Source organism: Terrapene carolina, unplaced genomic scaffold (genome assembly GCF_002925995.2).
Source record: "Terrapene carolina triunguis isolate 2854851 unplaced genomic scaffold, T_m_triunguis-2.0 Scaffold166, whole genome shotgun sequence".
Classification (NCBI taxonomy): domain Eukaryota; kingdom Metazoa; phylum Chordata; order Testudines; family Emydidae; genus Terrapene; species Terrapene triunguis.
Genome location: NW_020664517.1, coordinates 2,474,217 through 2,491,968, shown reverse-complemented (window position 1 = coordinate 2,491,968; position 17,752 = coordinate 2,474,217). Strand labels below are relative to the sequence as shown.

Below are 17,752 nucleotides of genomic sequence, written 5' to 3'. Positions count from 1 at the left end.
GGGTGCTGGGAGGAGGTAGTTAGGGGCTGTGTGCGGGCAGGGGGTATGTAGGGGCTGTGTGCGGGCAGGGGGGTAGCTCAGGGTGCTGGGAGGAGGTAGCTCAGGGCTGTGTGCGGGCAAAGGGGTAGCTGAGGGTGCAGGAGTAGCTGGGGCTGTGTATGGGCGAGGGGGGGGGGTCTCCCAGTGCGGCTCTCAGCTTCAGGGGGGGTGCTGGGGCTCCTGGCTCCTGGCTTGCGGGGGAGGTTTGCCAACTTCAGCCCCACACTGCTCCTGGCTTTGGGGGCTTGAGGGGCTGCTCCCAGCTGGGGCGTGGGGGCCACCAGCTTCAGCCCCATGCTGCTCCCGGCTAGGGTGGGGGTGGGCTGCCAGCTTCAGCCCAGCGCTGCTTCCAGCTTCAACGCTGGGGCTCAGCCGCAGGGCTCCACGGTCCCCCTGAAAAGAGCTCATGGACCCCCAGGGGGCCACAGCTCCCCGATTGAGAACCGCTGTTTTAGCTGATGCCTAGTCATAGGAATTCAACTCCCTCCATCACATTAAAGAGCAGTTATTGGGGAGCCCAAGACAGCTTTCACCAGTCATAGGGGTTCATGGGATCCAGCCATGGCAAGTGGAATGCGGATCATACTGCACTTGGCGATCCAAGTGTATTAACATTGGGGCTCAGAATGGCCAGTGCTGCTTTCCAACAGCAAACAGCCCAAGATTCCTCACTCAGCCTCTTGGGATAGAGCTACGCTGCAGCTGGGAACGAACCTCCCGGCCCGGGGAGCCAGAGTTGAGCTAGCGAGGCTTACGCTAGTGTGCTATAAATAGCAATATGGATGTTGTGGCTCCAGTGCAGACTTGGGCTGTCCTGAGCTGAGGCCTGGGGGCTTGAGAGCGCGAGTTGTTACAACATCCACGCTGCTATTTCTAAGTGCACTCGCTCAAGCCCTCCTAGTGGGAGTCTGTCTGTCTGGCTATGAGGCTCACTCTCAACTGCAGTGCAGACATAACTGCAAGCTCCAGTCCTTCTCCCATTGAAGTCAGTGGCAAAGCTCTCACTGACTAATGGCCCTTAATTGGAGCTACTTATCCTTAATGAGCAAAAACTCCAGCAATTTCATCAGCTGTCCATGGGTTCCTATCAATAACACTCAGCGTGTGCCATGCTCCAACTGTTCACCTTGTTTTTATATATGAATTGCATTTCAAAACCGCAGTGAGACACTCCAGATTGTGCTTTTCAGGGTGATAACTTAACTACCAGCAAAATATTAAACACAAATAGACCTTGGTCCTTTCAATGGATGCCATAAGCCCCTCCCCCCACAAAACAGGCAGTCCTTGCCCAGAAATGTATTTCATCTGACTTATCCAGAAAATGATTCCAAGACATTAAGATGCTGAGACTTCCCTGTGATCAACCAGGAGTCCCTTATTATGTTCTGGCTCAAATCAGCATGTTTTTATGTCAATATTAATGCACAGCAGGTTCTTTGAATGACTTCTAACACATTGGAAAGAGCTTAAGCAGTCCAAGTACTTCTAGTAAGCATGGCCAATGTTCTTTACAAACTCACTTAGCAAGTTTCAGAGTGGTAGCCATGTCTGTATCAGCAAAAACAATGAGGCGTCCTTGTGGCACCTTAGAGACTAGCAAATTTATTTGGGCATAAGCTTTCGTGGGCTAAAACCCACTTCATCAGATGCATGGAGTGAAAAATACAGTAAGCAGTGTATATATTACAGCACATGAAAAGATGGGAGTTGCCTTATCAAGTGGGCGGGGGGGGGTCAGTGCTAACGAGACCAATTCAATTAAGGTAGAAGTGGCCTATTCTCAACAGTTGACAAGAAGGGGTGAATATCAACAAAGAGGAAAATTACTTTTTTAGTGCTAACGAGGCCAATGCAATCAAGGTGGACATTGCCCCATTGACAAGAAGGTGTGAGTATCAGCAGAGGGAAAATTACTTTTTGTAGTGACCCATCCACTCCCAGTCTTTATTCAGGCCTAATTTGATCATGTCCAGTTTGCAAATTAATTCCAGTTCTGCAGTTTCTCATTGAAGTCTGTTTTTGAAGTTTTTTTGTTGAAGAATTGCCACTTTTAAGTCTGTTATTGAGTGTCCAGGGAGATTGACGTGCTCTCCTACTGGTTTTTGAATGTTGCAATTCTTGCTGTCTGATTTGTATCCATTTATTCTTTTGCGTAGAGACTGTCCGGTTTGGCCAATGTACATGGCAAAGGGGCATTGCTGGAACATGATGGTGTATATTGCATTGGTAGATGTGCAGGTGAACAAGCCCCTGATGGTGTGGCTGATGTTGTTAGGTCCTATGATGGTGTCCCTTGAACTCTTGATTCCTGCCATCCAGAATTACAACTTGCATCACCTGTGCTTAAATAGAGACTCTCCCATTAAATTCACTTACAATGAAATCCTCCTGTTAATGACACTTCATGACCTAGAGACTCAATTGCTGAGGTTGTAATTGAAGTATTCTCTTCTCTTGTTTGACTTATTTACATGCGGAGATACTACTCTAGCTACAGTTTTCATCTGCATTGATTCAAGTCCTTTACTTCTTAGAATTAACTGTCACTGAAATACCAATAGGTTATGATCCTTCTTAAATATAAACAGGATATTTTTAAAATTGAAAAAATGAAAACTATAGATTAAAAACCCCATTAATCATTCCCTCCTCTGGTCTCCTAGCAGTCTTTTCTTCTTTGTGTCAGCCTTCTAGGTTGTAGACTTTCTGGGAGAGGGACTATCTCCAATATTTATGCCTTGTGCAATGCAAGGTTCCTTGCTAGTACTCAGTAAATAATTAATAATTATTTCATTTTGTGAAAATATTTAGTCTAAAAGATCAGCTGGAAAAACCTCACATAAAAAAGCAGCTTTTAAGCCAGTCTAGTCTCTGATGTGAGTTAATTGCTGTTAGGATTATTGTGTTCTTCAAAAAAAAGTTGTGCAATTGTGCTTGTATAACACCGACAGACCCCAGTCTTTAGCAGGTGGGATTGAACCAGGGACCTCTGGAGTTTAGTGCATGTGCCTTTATTGCATGAGCTAAAAGCTAACTGACTCTTAGCTAAGGCTAGAGAGCAGACTCAAGCTCTTTCTCTCGCTCTCTCTAAGTCAGGGGTTCTCAAACTGGGAGTCGGGACCCCTTAGGGGGGTCTCAAACTGGGGGTTGGGACCCCTTGAGGTTGCAAGGTTATTACATGGCAAGTCGTGAGCTGTCAGCCTCCACCCCAAACCCTGCTTTACCTCCAGCATTTATAATGGTGTTAAATATATAAAAAAGTGTTTTCATTTATAAGGGGGGTCGCACTCAGAGGCTTGCTATGTGAAAGGGGTCACCAGTACAAAAGTTGGAGAATCACTGCTCTAAGTTATCTCATTGCCACTACATGGGATAGAACACCACACCCAGAAGGCATGTGGGTTACATAGTTCCCCTAGCTGAGGAAACATATCTTAAGCTTCAGAGACTTCCCAGGGGAAATCCTGGATGAGCCCCCAGTTGTTATGCTGATAGACCCCAGTCATCAGGGGGTGGGACCGAACCTGGGACCTCTGAAGCTAAATGCATGAGTCTCTACCACATGAGCTAAAAGCCAACTAGCTATTAGTTACGGCTGTAGAGCAGACTTAATCGCTTCCTCTCTCTACGGGGTCTTAGTGCCACTAGATGGGACAGGACACCACACCCAGAAGGTGTGTGGGTTACACTTGCTGACTCATTTTTTTTTAGTAGCTGCTAGAATGGGACTCAGTGGGCCTGATTCTAGAACTCTGTAGACCATCACAGAATCATCCCATACAAATGGAAATTTACAAGGGGCTGGGGGAGGGGAATTAATTTGATTACAGACCAATTACATCGGAGTAGTAATTTGAGGTGTGAGATCTCTGCAGAAAGTTGGGGTCAATGAGCCAGATTCTGATCTTACAAACCCTGATTTAAGCGCCTCCTAATGTACACAGGTGTAACAAAGGAGAACCAGGCCTAATAATCAGTTTGCATGTCTGCTAGCCACCAAAGGGTGTATCCCAGTTTAGGCCTGATGTGTCATTTTCATTGTGTTGCAGCCCTTTCTCTGTAGAGCCCTGCATTGGGACACTGGGTGTAGGGGAGACCATGCAGCTAACGGTAGAGTTCCAGCCGCTGGAGATAGGTGATCACTCCAAGGACCTGATTGTTCATTATGACACCGGTAAGTTCTGTGCTGTGTAAGTACTCCATATATTTGCAATCAAAAACCTGGGGTTAAAAAAGAGTTAAGGCTGGTAGCGTGTTTCAGTGGAGACCAGCCAATGCCCCAAAATAATATTAAAATGGCTTTATACAAACTGCCCCTTTTCAGACCTCGAAACATTCAAGTGCCTGGAAATGAACAGTCAAAGGATTCAGCCTGTACATATTTGTCTGCGCTGAGCACAATGCGATCTTGGTCCATGCCTGGGGTTCTGTCGTGCTACATAGTGATGTAATCCTTCATCACTCGCTATTGCCCCCACCCATCCAAATGTAACTTTACCAGCTCGATTGTATCCAAATCGAAGTCAAGGTCAAAATAGTTGGTGACTAGGGGATTAATGGAAATGGATCCCTTGAATAGGAAATAGGATTTTGGAGTCTTCTAGTAACTTATTCTTTGAGGGTAGTTGGTGTGGGAAAGAAAAGGGGGCTTTTATCTACACTGAAATCTTTAAGTCCTTCATTTTAAACCAAAAAAGTGATAAGTTTAAACACTGGCTACCTGTTCCTCTCCTTATCCCCACATCTTCTGCATGTTCTTTGTTGTGCCCCTTCCCATTCCCTTGACTCCTTCCATGCCACCCTCCATGGACCCCTTCCTCATGTTTTCCCCCAGATGCCCCTCATACCAAGACCAGTTTTGAAGTATGTAGAAGCTGAGGTCCCTCAGCATGCTGAAGAAAGTGCTCATCCCCTCAAAAGATCAGGCCCAAAGTTTGGTGTGATAGGGAATAAACCGCGAAGGACAGGAATAGAAGCTTGTCAGTTGTGTAAATCAGCCCAACATTGAGCTGGAGAACATGTTGCAGAATAAGTGTTACAAGTTACTTTGATTTGTGTGATGAGGCAAGTTAACACCCTTCTGGTCATCATGTTCCAGAAGGAATGAGGATTTGTGCTGGCTGACCAAATAAATCTCAGTATCAGTAAAGAATCATTGGTGCATTTACCTTTGTCTGAAGGAGAGGTCATCTTCTGTCCCTTATTCCTAATTCTTGTTCCTGAGAAGCCTGATCTCCATTAATGAGGTTAACGCCATGAAATGTAAGAAATTGTTCTATTTGTCCCAAATCTATATGGATTGGTAAGAAGCTTTGATGTGTTCAGACTAACCTTTCTAGTGCTATCTGCCTTAATGCCTTTATTTAATATTTGGCATTTTCTGGTACCCTGACTGAGAATTGTTCAGTCTTATACTTTCTTCTTTTGATGACACTGTCCTTTAAAAGAAAGGCATTAAAGTTCCAGATGGAAAGCAACTGAAATGCCTCATTTGTATGTGTGCACCATTTTCACTGCTTCCTTAATGAAGCTAGAGGATAAAAAACAAAGGACCAGATCCTTCACAGTGTAAATTAGAACTAGCTGAGTTGGAGATCTGGGTTGTGGGGAAAGAGGGGGGGAGTTGTATCCTTATGTATCAAAGATGCTAATGATAAAACTACCTGGATATTTTGAGAAATAGTGGAAGTGCCATGAGGCCTAACCACACACCATTTCTACATTGGTGTAACCCCTTTGATTTCAATAGGGGTAACACCTGACTTATAAATGAGATCAGAATCAGGCCCAGGACTGAGGTTTTCAATCTGATTCTTAATGCACAGAAACCCCCTTCATCTAATCTGATCCCCCACAACAGCTGGCATAGGTGCTGGAACTAGTGGTGCTGGGGGTGCTGCTGCACCCCCTGGCTTGAAGTGGTTTCCATTATATTGAGGTTTACAGTTTGGTTCAATGGCTTCCAGCACCCCTAACAGCTGCTCCTCACAAAGGAGATAAGAGTGGACGGGCCACAGAGATAGATAGAACTAGTGTCTCACTCGCCCAGGAGGTGGTCCTTCCTCACTGGGGTTGAAATACGTTCGAGGAGTGATGTGGGGGAAGCCTGCACTGCACGTTCTGTAGATAAATACAGGACTTCACTCCCCATCACTGTGACACCTTTGAATAGCACTAAATTCATTAAAGCAAAACAACAGAGAGATAAAGAACAAGGGAAAAATTAAGGGATCATTTCTGTTGCTTTGTAGCATAAAAAGAAGTAGATGACTGCAGAGATTGATTAAATGCTTCAATTTCATTTCAGCTATTAATCAGTCTCAAAAGCTGCTTATTGCAAGTGTATTACAGAGCAGCCGAGATTCCATTACACAACCTAACACAGCAGACCCTTGCTAATTTATACTGCGCTGAGTCATACACCCGTAACTCGCAAACCAAACGCAGGCACGTCTCTCTTACAAAACTGCACAACAGATCATTTTCTAGTGAAATACAAACTATAAAGACTAAATGGCACTTCAGTACATTGTGATGCATTTTCCTTGCTTTATTGTTTTTCTTCAATTCCTCACTAACTTATATTCTCGTTGGGTCTTCCAGTTGTTAATGTGATTTAGAGAGGGGCTACCATCTGTTATGTTATTGTTACATTATTTAATATCTGCCAGTGTTGAGCCAAATCTGTCCTTAGTGTCACTCAAGCAAGTGTGGAGCTTCTCATGTGGGAGGAAGTCAAGATTTGGCCCGGACATATTAATTAGATTGTGAGCTCTTTGAGATCTTCTTGAGTAGTTGGAAGGCACTTAGAAAATAGTGGATGCTACTATAAATTACCATAATAATGTTAAAAGTTCTATTAATCAGGTCTTGCTACATGGTGAATTAATTCATGGCAAGCCAGGGTGTGAATCTACAGCGCACCAGAGCCTGACGTGCACTGACTGCCGTACATCAATGTGCACTACGGAACTTTTACTGCACAGTAGCAGGGGCCACGTGGCCAGTGAGTGTGCCGCAAGCTAGCACACGGTAGATCCGCAGCCTGGCTTGCCCCACACTAACTCGCCACATAGACAAATACAAAGAAAAGGTCCTTGCCCCAAAGAGCTTACAACATACAACTGAAAGTTGTGGCATGAAATACAACTAATCATTAGTCTTTTAAATGTTCCAAGCAGTGGGGCTTCCTCTTCTGTTGACTTTCAGTGGGACCTGTGCTCCTTAATCACTTTGAAAAATCCACTCTAGGATTTGAAGTGAAAGCAGTTTAAGCCCCCCTTAAGAGCCACTGAAAATCCCAGTTCATCACCCTGTATGGTAAGCAGCAGACTGCTCTAGCAGAGAGAATTCTCTGGGTCCAGTAGTACCGCTTTGAAAGGGTTTTGCATATTCACTTTTTCTTAGCATATGCGCAACGTACCTGAAGTGGCACGTGACCAGGAGTCATCACTGAATTTGGCCTGCTGGTTGGACAGTTACAAAAGTATCCTTCCTGGCTTGGACATTGACGGACAAATTTCAGGCTTCTGCATATTGCTCTGGACAAATAATGTCTCCAGGGTTAAATTATCCCGTGCAGACCCCTAACACGAGGAGCACATACTACTTTAGCTCTCTAAAATGGGGCTTAAGCAGGATGTAAGTGTTGCATAGGCCTTGTGCAGAGGGGTCAGTTTCAATCACAGAGCTCGTGCCAATAGGTGCTGCTACATTCAAGAGATTCATTGTGCAGCACTGGAATTTCTCCCAGTACTGACAGCACCAGAACTGCTGACTATTAGTCCTAGTATCTCTTGGGCTTCCAGTGCCAATATATTAATCTTTGTGGCTAATTAGAAAAGTCCTGACCACATGGTTCACTCAGCTCATTCACAGCCTGACAGATACCATATACTTAGATGACTTTATTGGCAACGAAAGGAGTAGTTGCTCAGAGGATTTTCTTATGACAGCATTGCAGCACTGCGAAACCTTAGCCAATTCCAGCTCACTTCCATGGGGGCAGAATCAGACGTGATGGTGAAAAGTAGGAGAGAACAAAGCTGAAAGGAGAGCTGGCTCTGAGGATGAAAGGCATGATCAAAAACCTTTATTTTAAATAAAGATCGGTTGCAGTGCTGTTCTGCCTCCTGTTGAATGGAGATCTTCAGAAAGTGGCTTTCCCAAGTACATGAGTGATGCATAGTGTGACGGGTTGGACCCCCCTTCCAGGGTGCTGCCTGATGTACTGAGCCTGCCTGCTCCACCAGCCTGGGCTCCCTTACACTGTTTTCCTGAGCCAGGCTCTCCAGCCTCCTCCAGCACACACAGGTAGGGACACACCCAGCAGCAGAACCACACAGAGTCTGCAATCAGCTCTGCAGGGGAAGACTCAGCTAGCAAATTGCCCAGCACTCATGTGCACTCCCCCTTTGGAGAGTAAACCCCAAATTGTCTTGTCTTGTGCTGCACAGAAAACTGTACAGCGTAAGCTCATGAAATCCTCCCCCTCCCTCAGTGTGGGGGAAGAGATGCACAGGTTTTTACCCTCCCCGCCAGTTATGAATTGCACAAACTGGGTTTAAGAAAATAAAACAAGTTTATTAACTACAAAGAATAAATTTTAAGTGATTATAATGATAGCAAACAGATCAAAGCAAATTACTGAGCAAATAAAACAAAACACGCAAACTAAGCTTAATACACTAAATTAACTCATAGAATCATAGAATCATAGAATATCAGGGTTGGAAGGGACCTCAGGAGGTCATCTAGTCCAACCCCCTGCTCAAAGCAGGACCAATTCCCAACTAAATCATCCCAGCCAGGGCTTTGTCAAGCCGGGCCTTAAAAACCTCCAAGGAAGGAGACTCCACCACCTCCCTAGGTAACACATTCCAGTGCTTCACCAGCCTCCTAGTGAAATAGTGTTTCCTAATATCCAACCTAGACCTCCCCCACTGCAACTTGAGACCATTGCTCCTTGTTCTGTCATCTGCCACCACTGAGAACTGGTTAATAGTAGCAAATTCTCACTCTAAATGTTGTTTCAAGCAGGTTGCAGAGTTTCTTGAAGGTAAACTGCACTGCTTGCAGCTTAAATCTTCAGGGATTCCTTTCACAGGCTAGACCTTTCTTGCCTGGGCTCAGCCCCTGCCCTGCTCTCCCCCCCCGCCCCCCCGCAGCTTAGTTCCTTTGTTTCTTCAGATGTTTTCAGCAATCTTCCTTCTTGGGCAGGGAGGCAGTGGAGAAGAACCTTGATTACTTCACTTCCCTGCCTTAAATAGGATTTACATATGGCAGGAATCCTTTCTCTCTCTCAGTGTGTTCCCCCCCACCTCAGTGGAAAAATACCAGAAGTCCAAGATGGAATCCAGTACCAGGTGACATGATCACATGACCCTGCAGTGTCAAAGTAGCATCCCAGGAAACTTCTCAGGAAGGTGGGAGATTAACATCTTCAAAGTCCTATTGTCCTTCCTATTGGCCCATCTAGGCTGATTACATACTGTCTGGTGGGTGTTCCCCAAGTGTAAACATAGTTGTAATTGTTACATAGTCAATATTCCTAACGTCAGATACAGAAATGATACATGCATACAAATAGGATAATCATATCCAGTAAATCATGACCTTTCCAATGATACCTCACATGATCCATCTTGCATAAAACACATCTTAGTTATGCCATATTCATATCATAACAATATCTCTATGAAGAATATGGGGAGTAGCGTCACACAGCTCACTCAGGTTTGCAATGTAAGGCCTTGGCTACACTTGCAAGTTACAGTGCAATAAAGCAGCCCCGGGCGCCTTAGCTCACTCCCTGTCCACACTGGCAAGGCACGTAGAGCGCTCTGACGCCGCAGCTACAGCGCTGCTGGTTCTCCACCTCGGCCAGTGGAATAACGTTTGCTGCGCCCCCGCTGGAGCGCCACGGCGCCAGTGTGAACGAGGTGTTGCGTTACTGCGCTCTGATCGGCCTCCGGAAACATCCCATAATCCCCTTAAGTCAAGTGGCCACTCTTGTCATTGTTGTGAAATCGGCTGCAGGAATGTGGAAATGCCCTTTCAAAGCTCCGTTTCAGAGAAGCCGGCTGCTTATCAGCTCCGAGGAAAAAGCAAACATTTACTGTTTGCTTTGAGTGAGTGAGTGAGTGAGTGAGTGAGAGAGAGGCGGCGGCGGCGGCGGCGGGCTGAACTTACAAGACAGCATGCTGACACACTCTCAGCCCCCCAAAAACCCACTCTCTCTCCCCCCACATACACACAACACACTCCCTGTCACACTCCACCCCACCCCCACCATTTGAAAAGCATGTTGCAGTCACTTGCATGCTGGGATAGCTGCCCACAATGCACCACTCCCAATGCCGCTGCAAGTGCTGCAAATGTGGCCACGCCAGTGTGCTGTCAGCTGTCAGTGTGGACAGACTGCAGCGCTTTCCCTACCGCGCTCTCCAAAGGCGGGTTTAATTCCCAGCGCTCTAAATCCGCAAGTGTAGCCGTGCCCTTAGTCTAGCTGGAATTGCTCCCGAGTAGAGCTAGCCGGTGTCTGGGTATTTGGCAGATTTACACCCTACTTGTCTTGCGGAGCGTCTAGAAACCTGACAGTCCCTTCGTTAATGCTCCATTAAGGCAAATTTAGCCTGGTTCACTGTTATTAGCAGACCTGGGCTGTTGGCAGCTACTTCATGGATCCACGTGCACAGAATAAGAAAAGGGCTACTCTGCATCAGTTATTTGATGAATTGCTCCAAGGGCTGCTGAAAGAGCAGAGTCTCAGGCCTGGTCTACACTACGACTTTAATTCGGATTTAGCTGCGTTAATCCGAATTAATCCTTAACCCGTCCACACAACGGAGCCAGTTACTTCGAATTAAAGGGCACTTAAAATCGATTTCTGTACTCCACCCCGACGAGCGGAGTAGCACCAAAATCGATTTTGTTAATTCGAATTAGGGGTAGTGTGGCCGCACACCACCGAATTAATGTGGTTAAAATTAATGGGGTAGTGTGGCCGCACACCACCGAATTAATGTGGTTAAAAACCGAATTAATGTGCTTAGTGTGGCCGCGCACAATCGAATTTATACAATCTGTTTCCCAAATTCGAATTATCTAAATTCGGATTAATCCTGTAGTGTAGACATACCCTCAGAGAATGCCCAGTGTTACTGTCAGCATTCGAGGCTTATAGCAGCCTTTGCCAGGCTGGATGAATCCTGCTGTAACCTGTGTTACTGCAGCTATGGAGTGTCCTCCTGGAAAGGAAATACCGCAATGGCCCTCCCATCGTGAGGTCTTGCAATCAAATGTTCGCCCTCCTACAAATTCAGATTGATTTCTGTCCTCTGTTTGGACCCAAACTAAGGAAACTTCAAAGAATATCATCTTGTGTGCACAAGCTCAAGGGCTTAGATGTGCCTTGAAGGTGTAACCTGGGAGTTCTTCTTTGAGTGCTTGCTCATGTCCATTCCATTGTAGGTGTGTGCACTTGCCACATGCACCAGTGCTGGAAGTGTTTCCCTCAGTGGTATCCGTAGGGGACCAGCTCTAGCACCCTCTGGAGTGGTGTGCGTATACCTCAGTATAAGGGGCGCTGCCGGCTCCTCCCACCTCAGTTCTTTCTTACTGCCAGTGACGGTGCTGGAATGTCTCCTTGCTTTGGCAAGCGCTTAGTTACCCAGTTATTTTCTCTTAGTGTTGTAAATAGTTAGATAAGTAGTTCTTCTGATACAAAATTACTAAAGATAGCTAAGACCCACGCAGACTGCGAAGAGCTACAAAAGGATCTCTTAAAACTGGGTGACTGGGCAACAAAATGGCAGATGAAATTTAATGTTGATAAATGCAAAGTGATGCACATTGGAAAGCATAATCCCAACTATACGTATAAAATGATGGGGTCTAAATTAGCTGTTACCACCCAAGAAAAAGATCTTGGAGTCATTGTGGATAGTTCTCTGAAAACATCCACTCAATGCGCAGCGGCAGTCAAAGAAGCAAACAGAATGATGGGAATAATTAAGAAAGGGCTAGATAATAGGACAGAAAAGATCATGTTGCCTCTATATAAATCCATGGTACACCCACACCTTGAATACTGTGTGCAGATGTGATCGCCCCATCTCAAAAAGATATATTGGAATTGGAAAAGGTTCAGAAAAGGGCAACAAAAATGATTAGGGGTATTGAATGGCTTCCGTATGAGGAGAGATTAATAAGACTGGGACATTTCAGCTTGGAAAAGAGACGGCTAAGGGGAGATATGATTGAGGTCTATAAAATCATGACTGGTGTAGAGACAGTAGGTAAGGAAGTGTTGTTTACTACTTCTCATAACACAAGAAGTTGGGGAGGGATAGCTCAGTGGTTTGAGCATTGGCCTGCTAAACCCAGGATTGTGAGTTCAATCCTTAAGGGAGCCATTTAGGGATCTGGGACAAAAATCTGTCTGGCGATTGGTCCTGCTTTGAGCAGGGGGTTGGATTAGATGACCTCCTGAGGTCCCTTCCAACCCTGATATTCTAGGGGTCACCAAATGAAATTAATAGGCAGCAGGTTTAAAACAAATAAAAGGAAGTATTTCTTTGCACAGTCAACCTGTGGAATTCCTTGCCGGAGGATGTTGTGAAGGCCAAGACCATAACAGGGTTCAAAAAAGAACTAGATAAATTCATGGAGGAGAGGTCCATCCATGGCTGATGGGCAGGAATGGTGTCCCTAGCCTCTGTTTGCCAGAAGCTGGGAATGAGCGACAGGGGATGGATCACTTGATGATTACCTGTTCTGTTCATTCCCTCTGGGGCACCTGGCACTGGTCACTGTTGGAAGACAGGATACTGGGCTCGATGGACCTTTGGTCTGACCCAGTAGGGCCATTCTTATGTTCTTTGTCTTCTTAATAGCTAGTTAGTGTTAGTGTTGTAAGATAGCTTAGATAGTCCCCTCCAGGACTTAGCCCAGGGACAGGGCATGTTCCGCTCCCCAGGCTTTAAGCCTTGTGATCACTTGTGGAAGCCTATGCCAATTAGTGACCCTCATCAAAGTTGCTTGAAGTGTTTGGGAGACGCCCATTTCAGTGATAAGTGTTGCATTTGTAAGAGCTTCAAGCCCAGGACAAAAAAGGAGTGGGACATAAGACTGAGTGCTCCTCCTGGAGTTGGCCCTTGTGCCGGTCTATGAGCTGCAAAAATCGGACTTGGCACAAAGTACGACAGCATCAATGTGAACTGCACCCCTGGCACCGGCCTCCCAGCACCGGTCCCAGTCCCCAGTGCTGGCGAAGAAGCAAAAGAAGCACCCGGGGAGAGGGCATTCCCCAACCTCCTGTGTGTCAAAGGGAAAGTCTGGGGAGGAGCATAGACCCTTGCGGGGTAGTAAATCTCCTGAGCCCAGCCAGGCATTGTCATTGCCGACTCGGCCAACCAGCCCTCCTAGGGACCTGCGAGGCCTCAACAAGTATCTCAAGAAGTTGAAGTTTCGTATGGACTCCCTGGCCTCCTTCCTTCCTTCCCTGGATCCGGGAGACTGGTACGCCGCCCTTGATTTGAAGGACGCCTACTTTCACATATCAATATTTCACAGACACAGGCCTTTTTTGCATTTCACGGTGGGGACTGTCCACTACCAGTTTGCAGTGCTTCCATTCGGCCTAGCAACAGTGCCAAGGGTGTTCATCAAGTGCATGTCGTGGTGGCGGCTTATCTCAGATGTCAGGGTATCCAGATTAACCTGTACCTCAACGACTGGCTCATCAAGGGCTGCTCCAGGACCCAGGTCCAGCGCAGCGCCACCATGCTACAAGCTCACCACTGCCCGGGTTTGCTTCAGGCTACTGGGTCACTGGCAGCTATACACTTTGTATGTCTGGTGCGCCCTGGCGTTCTACCTGGAGCACACCAAGCCCTTCCACAGGTCGACCCGGCTCTTTATCGCAACAGCGGACAGGATGAAGAGTCTCCCAGCGTCCTCACAGAGGATCTCGAATTGGATCACCACCTGAATCCAGACCTGTTATGAGCTGGCTTGGGCCGAACCACCGCCTATAGTGAAGGCTCACTTGACTAGGGCTCAAGTGTCCTCGGCTGCCTTCCTGGTGCATGTCCCTGTCCAGGACATCTGCAGGGCCGCGACATGGTCCTCGGTACACACGTTCACGGCGCACTACGCCATCACCCAGCAAGCCAGAGATGACACTGGATTTGGCAGAGCTGTGTTGCAATCGACACGTCCATGAACTCCTACCAGCCTCCGGTGGTACTGTTTGGGAGTCACCTACAATGGAATGGACATGAGCAAGCACTCGAAGAAGAAAAAACAGTTGCCTTTTTCCGTAACTGGTGTGCTTCGGGATGTGTTGCTCATGTCCATTCCATGACCCACCCTCCTTCCCAACTGCCAGAGTTTCTGGCAATAATGAACTGAGGGTGGGGGCAGCGGTCAGCTTGCGGCACCGGTGCGTGTGGTGAGTGCACACACCTACAATGGAATGGACATGAGCAACACCTCTCAAAGAACACCAGTTACGGAAAAAGGTAACTGTCTTGAGCACTTCCCCAGCTGTAAGTGTCACTGTACCTCAATCAGGGAAGCACAGCTGCTGTGCTACTTCACCCTGAGCCAGACTAACATTGTTAACAGGTTCAAGGGTTTCTGGGGACATGGTCCTGCTTCCTCCCCACCACTCCCTGCTCCCTTCAGGGTACTGAATTATCCTTGTGTAATCTTTGCGCTTAGGGGCGCACCACTGCCCTTTACTGCACTGGACTACAAGGGGTGGGGAAAAGCTCCTTGCAAGAGTAAAGCACAATGTGGCACTACATCACTGCTACATCTGGGGCACCCCTTTCATCCTCTTCTGCATCCTTTGAAATTAAAGCCCTAATTGTCTCCAGTTTGTGGGAGAGCTTATATGAATCTGATGCTTCTTTAGAAGGGCTGATAGGAATGTCCACTCGATCCCGTATGTACAGGAAGGTTTGACATTCCCACTGCTAAAATCAGATGACACTCATTCATTGTTTCTTGTTTGTTTATTTGGATTTAAAATAATAAAAAGATACCTATACAAGGCTCTAGGCACCCTAATATCATCAATAGCTCAGTAATGTCCCAGCAGTATTAAAGTAATCATTGCAACGGGCAGATACCTACAGAAACTCCTTTCTGCCCCTTCATTAGTGAGGGAAGCGCACCATCAGCCCTCTCCAAAATCCCACTCAAACAGATCTGTTGCAGCATGGGCTCTTTTGGAACAAGTGGGGAGTGAGTTCTAGAGTCCTGGGGCCTGCCAGTTGCCCCATCTTTTATAATGAGTGGGGTCCATCTTGATTGTCCCAGCTGACTGTCATCCTGTGGCAATATGGTACAGAGAAAGAAGCACTCCCTCAGGGGGCCAGTCCCAGGCCCTTAGTACATCACATCAATTCCAACATCAAGCTTCAAAGGGTTAAACATGAGCATGATGAGATCAGACTTCTGCCTTTGTGACTTGAGCACAAGAAGCTGGTGCCAGACTCATTATGTTATCTGTATCGCCATCTGGGGTGAGCGTCATAGTCCCATGACACTTCACCACCTGGACCCTTGTTTGTGTCCTTCCTTTGAGCCCAGGGGAATGCTGTGGAATGGACACTGATTTGCTTGAGGCCATGTAATAGAAAAAATGTGCAACAAGGCACTTTTCATAGATAGCTGTCCAAGAGCTGTATAGAGAATCTTTACATCCACTGTTGCAATGACTCTTGGTTACCTCACCCAGGGAATAGCATCAGAGCAAGGATTAGAACTGGCCAGAACTCTATCCTCTGAGACAAAATGCGTTAACACTTGCCTCTGGCTACAATTAGAATTCAGTTCTTTATTGCCATCTTCTATCCCATTGCACTGCAGCAAAAGCAGCACGTGGAGTCAGCTGTGACAACTGCCAACTTGAAAAATCTCTTCTGACATTTGGTCACAAATGGTGAAACCAGGAATTAACTATGAGATCATAGGAAATATTAAGGCTTATTTCCACAGGCACTAATTAGGAGACTGCCATGGAGTTCTTCAACCTGCAGCAGAATGATAGCAAGTTTGATGTGACATTAGAGCCATTCAAATTTGGTGGGAATGGTGGGTAACTACAGTATATAATATGCATGACTGGCAAGGATGAAAGCAGAACAAGACTGTTGCTTTAACAATAGATGAAAGGGAATCTTATCAACATTAAAATTAGTGCCATTTTACATACAGGGTGGGCGTGAGGTTCCGTGGCTAATGATACAAAAATTTTGAGGTACTCAGCTTCTTCTATGCTCAAAATAATTGGTTGTGCTTCCCAAAGCAATGAGAGAGATTCCAGTAGTATAGTGACCATCTGGGCAAATCTGCTGTACTCTGCAATGTCTTGCCCTCCTCCTAATCATTAGTAATTCCATTGCTGGGAGAAAATATGCTGTCCTGGGTGCTGGAATTCTTTGTCTTTGAAATATTCCATGGGAGCATTAACTTCTACCTGGATAGCCACAGAGGTACAACAGAGGTCCCCCCTGTTTAATCTAATGTGCAGCACTTCAGGCTAATCCAATCTACAGCTTGTCTACAAATGCAGCATTCCCACGGTAATAAGCTGTTGGGTCACCACTGAGTTAGAGCCCTTGTCCCCTGCCTTTCTTGGCAATAGGGGAGAGTGCTATCAGCTGAGCAAAATGGAAACAGATTAGCTGCACACTAGTGCTGGGCTAAAGGGTCTGCGGGACCCGTTAGGAGGTTTTAGCCAGATATAGTTGTAAAAATCCCAGACAGATGTTATCTTGCTGTGCTAGTCACCTCACCTGTTGAGTCAACAACTTCCCAGAACTCAAACGGCTTCTTAAATAAAAAAAGTCATGTGAAGAATCTGCCTTCCACCAAAGGCTTCCTCATCTGTCTCGTGGAGCTGGTGTTGCAATCGATGGCTTCCAGGAACTTGTTTTTAAAGAATATAAAAATCCCATTGATCTTGAAACATTTTTCTCTCTGTTTCCTTTGGAGTTTGCCCTTCCCTGTCACACTATGTGCCTGCACAATGCTCCTTCTTGAGTCTACTAGTGGACACAAATGTGAAGTATGGGCGTGTTGATACGGGCCTTCGCCTTGTTGCATTCTGTGTCCCTGAATACCTGAATTCACTAGAGTTCAGTTGACTGAGGTGCTGAGTGCTCGCAAGTTGTATTGACTTCAGAGAGCTCAGCACTTTACGGGACCAATTCCCCATCACTAGGGGTCTTACAATGAGGACTGGCCGTGTTTCTAAGTCACACACTCTAATTTGACCAGGAGTTGTTGGGCTAGGTGCAGGAATCAGTGGGTGAAATCTCTGGCCTGCGTGATGCAGAGGGTCAGACTAGATGATCAGAATGGCCACTTTCTGTCCCTGAGATGTATGGATCTCTGATTGGGCTTGTCACAGGTTGGCTGGGCCTTTAAGGATAGTTGGACTCAGCCACACCTGTGCCACGTGCCTCCCCTTTCCCCCCAGGGGCACGTTGGCCCCTTCTGGGAGTGGTGTGGGGTCAGGGTAGTCAGGGAGCCTGTCTTAGCCTTGCTGCAGCCGCCACCGACTAGGAGCTACCAGCGGTAAGTGCTGCCCGGTGGAATCCCCCTCCCAGAGCCAGCACCCTGTACCGCCTCCTGCACCCCAACCTCCTGCCCCAGCCCTGACCCCCATCCCAGAGCCAGCACCCTGTACCCC

At 46.6% G+C, this 17,752-nt stretch overlaps 1 protein-coding gene across 1 annotated transcript in view; it reads left to right on the top strand.

Moving 5' to 3' along the window:
- The window catches only part of LOC113406944 (hydrocephalus-inducing protein homolog), a 359,446-nt gene that overhangs the window by 27,753 nt on the left and 313,941 nt on the right, over window positions 1–17,752 (top strand). The window contains 1 exon segment of the mRNA XM_029912029.1: window positions 4,092–4,216. Within this exon segment, the coding sequence (XP_029767889.1) occupies window positions 4,092–4,216 (125 nt within the window).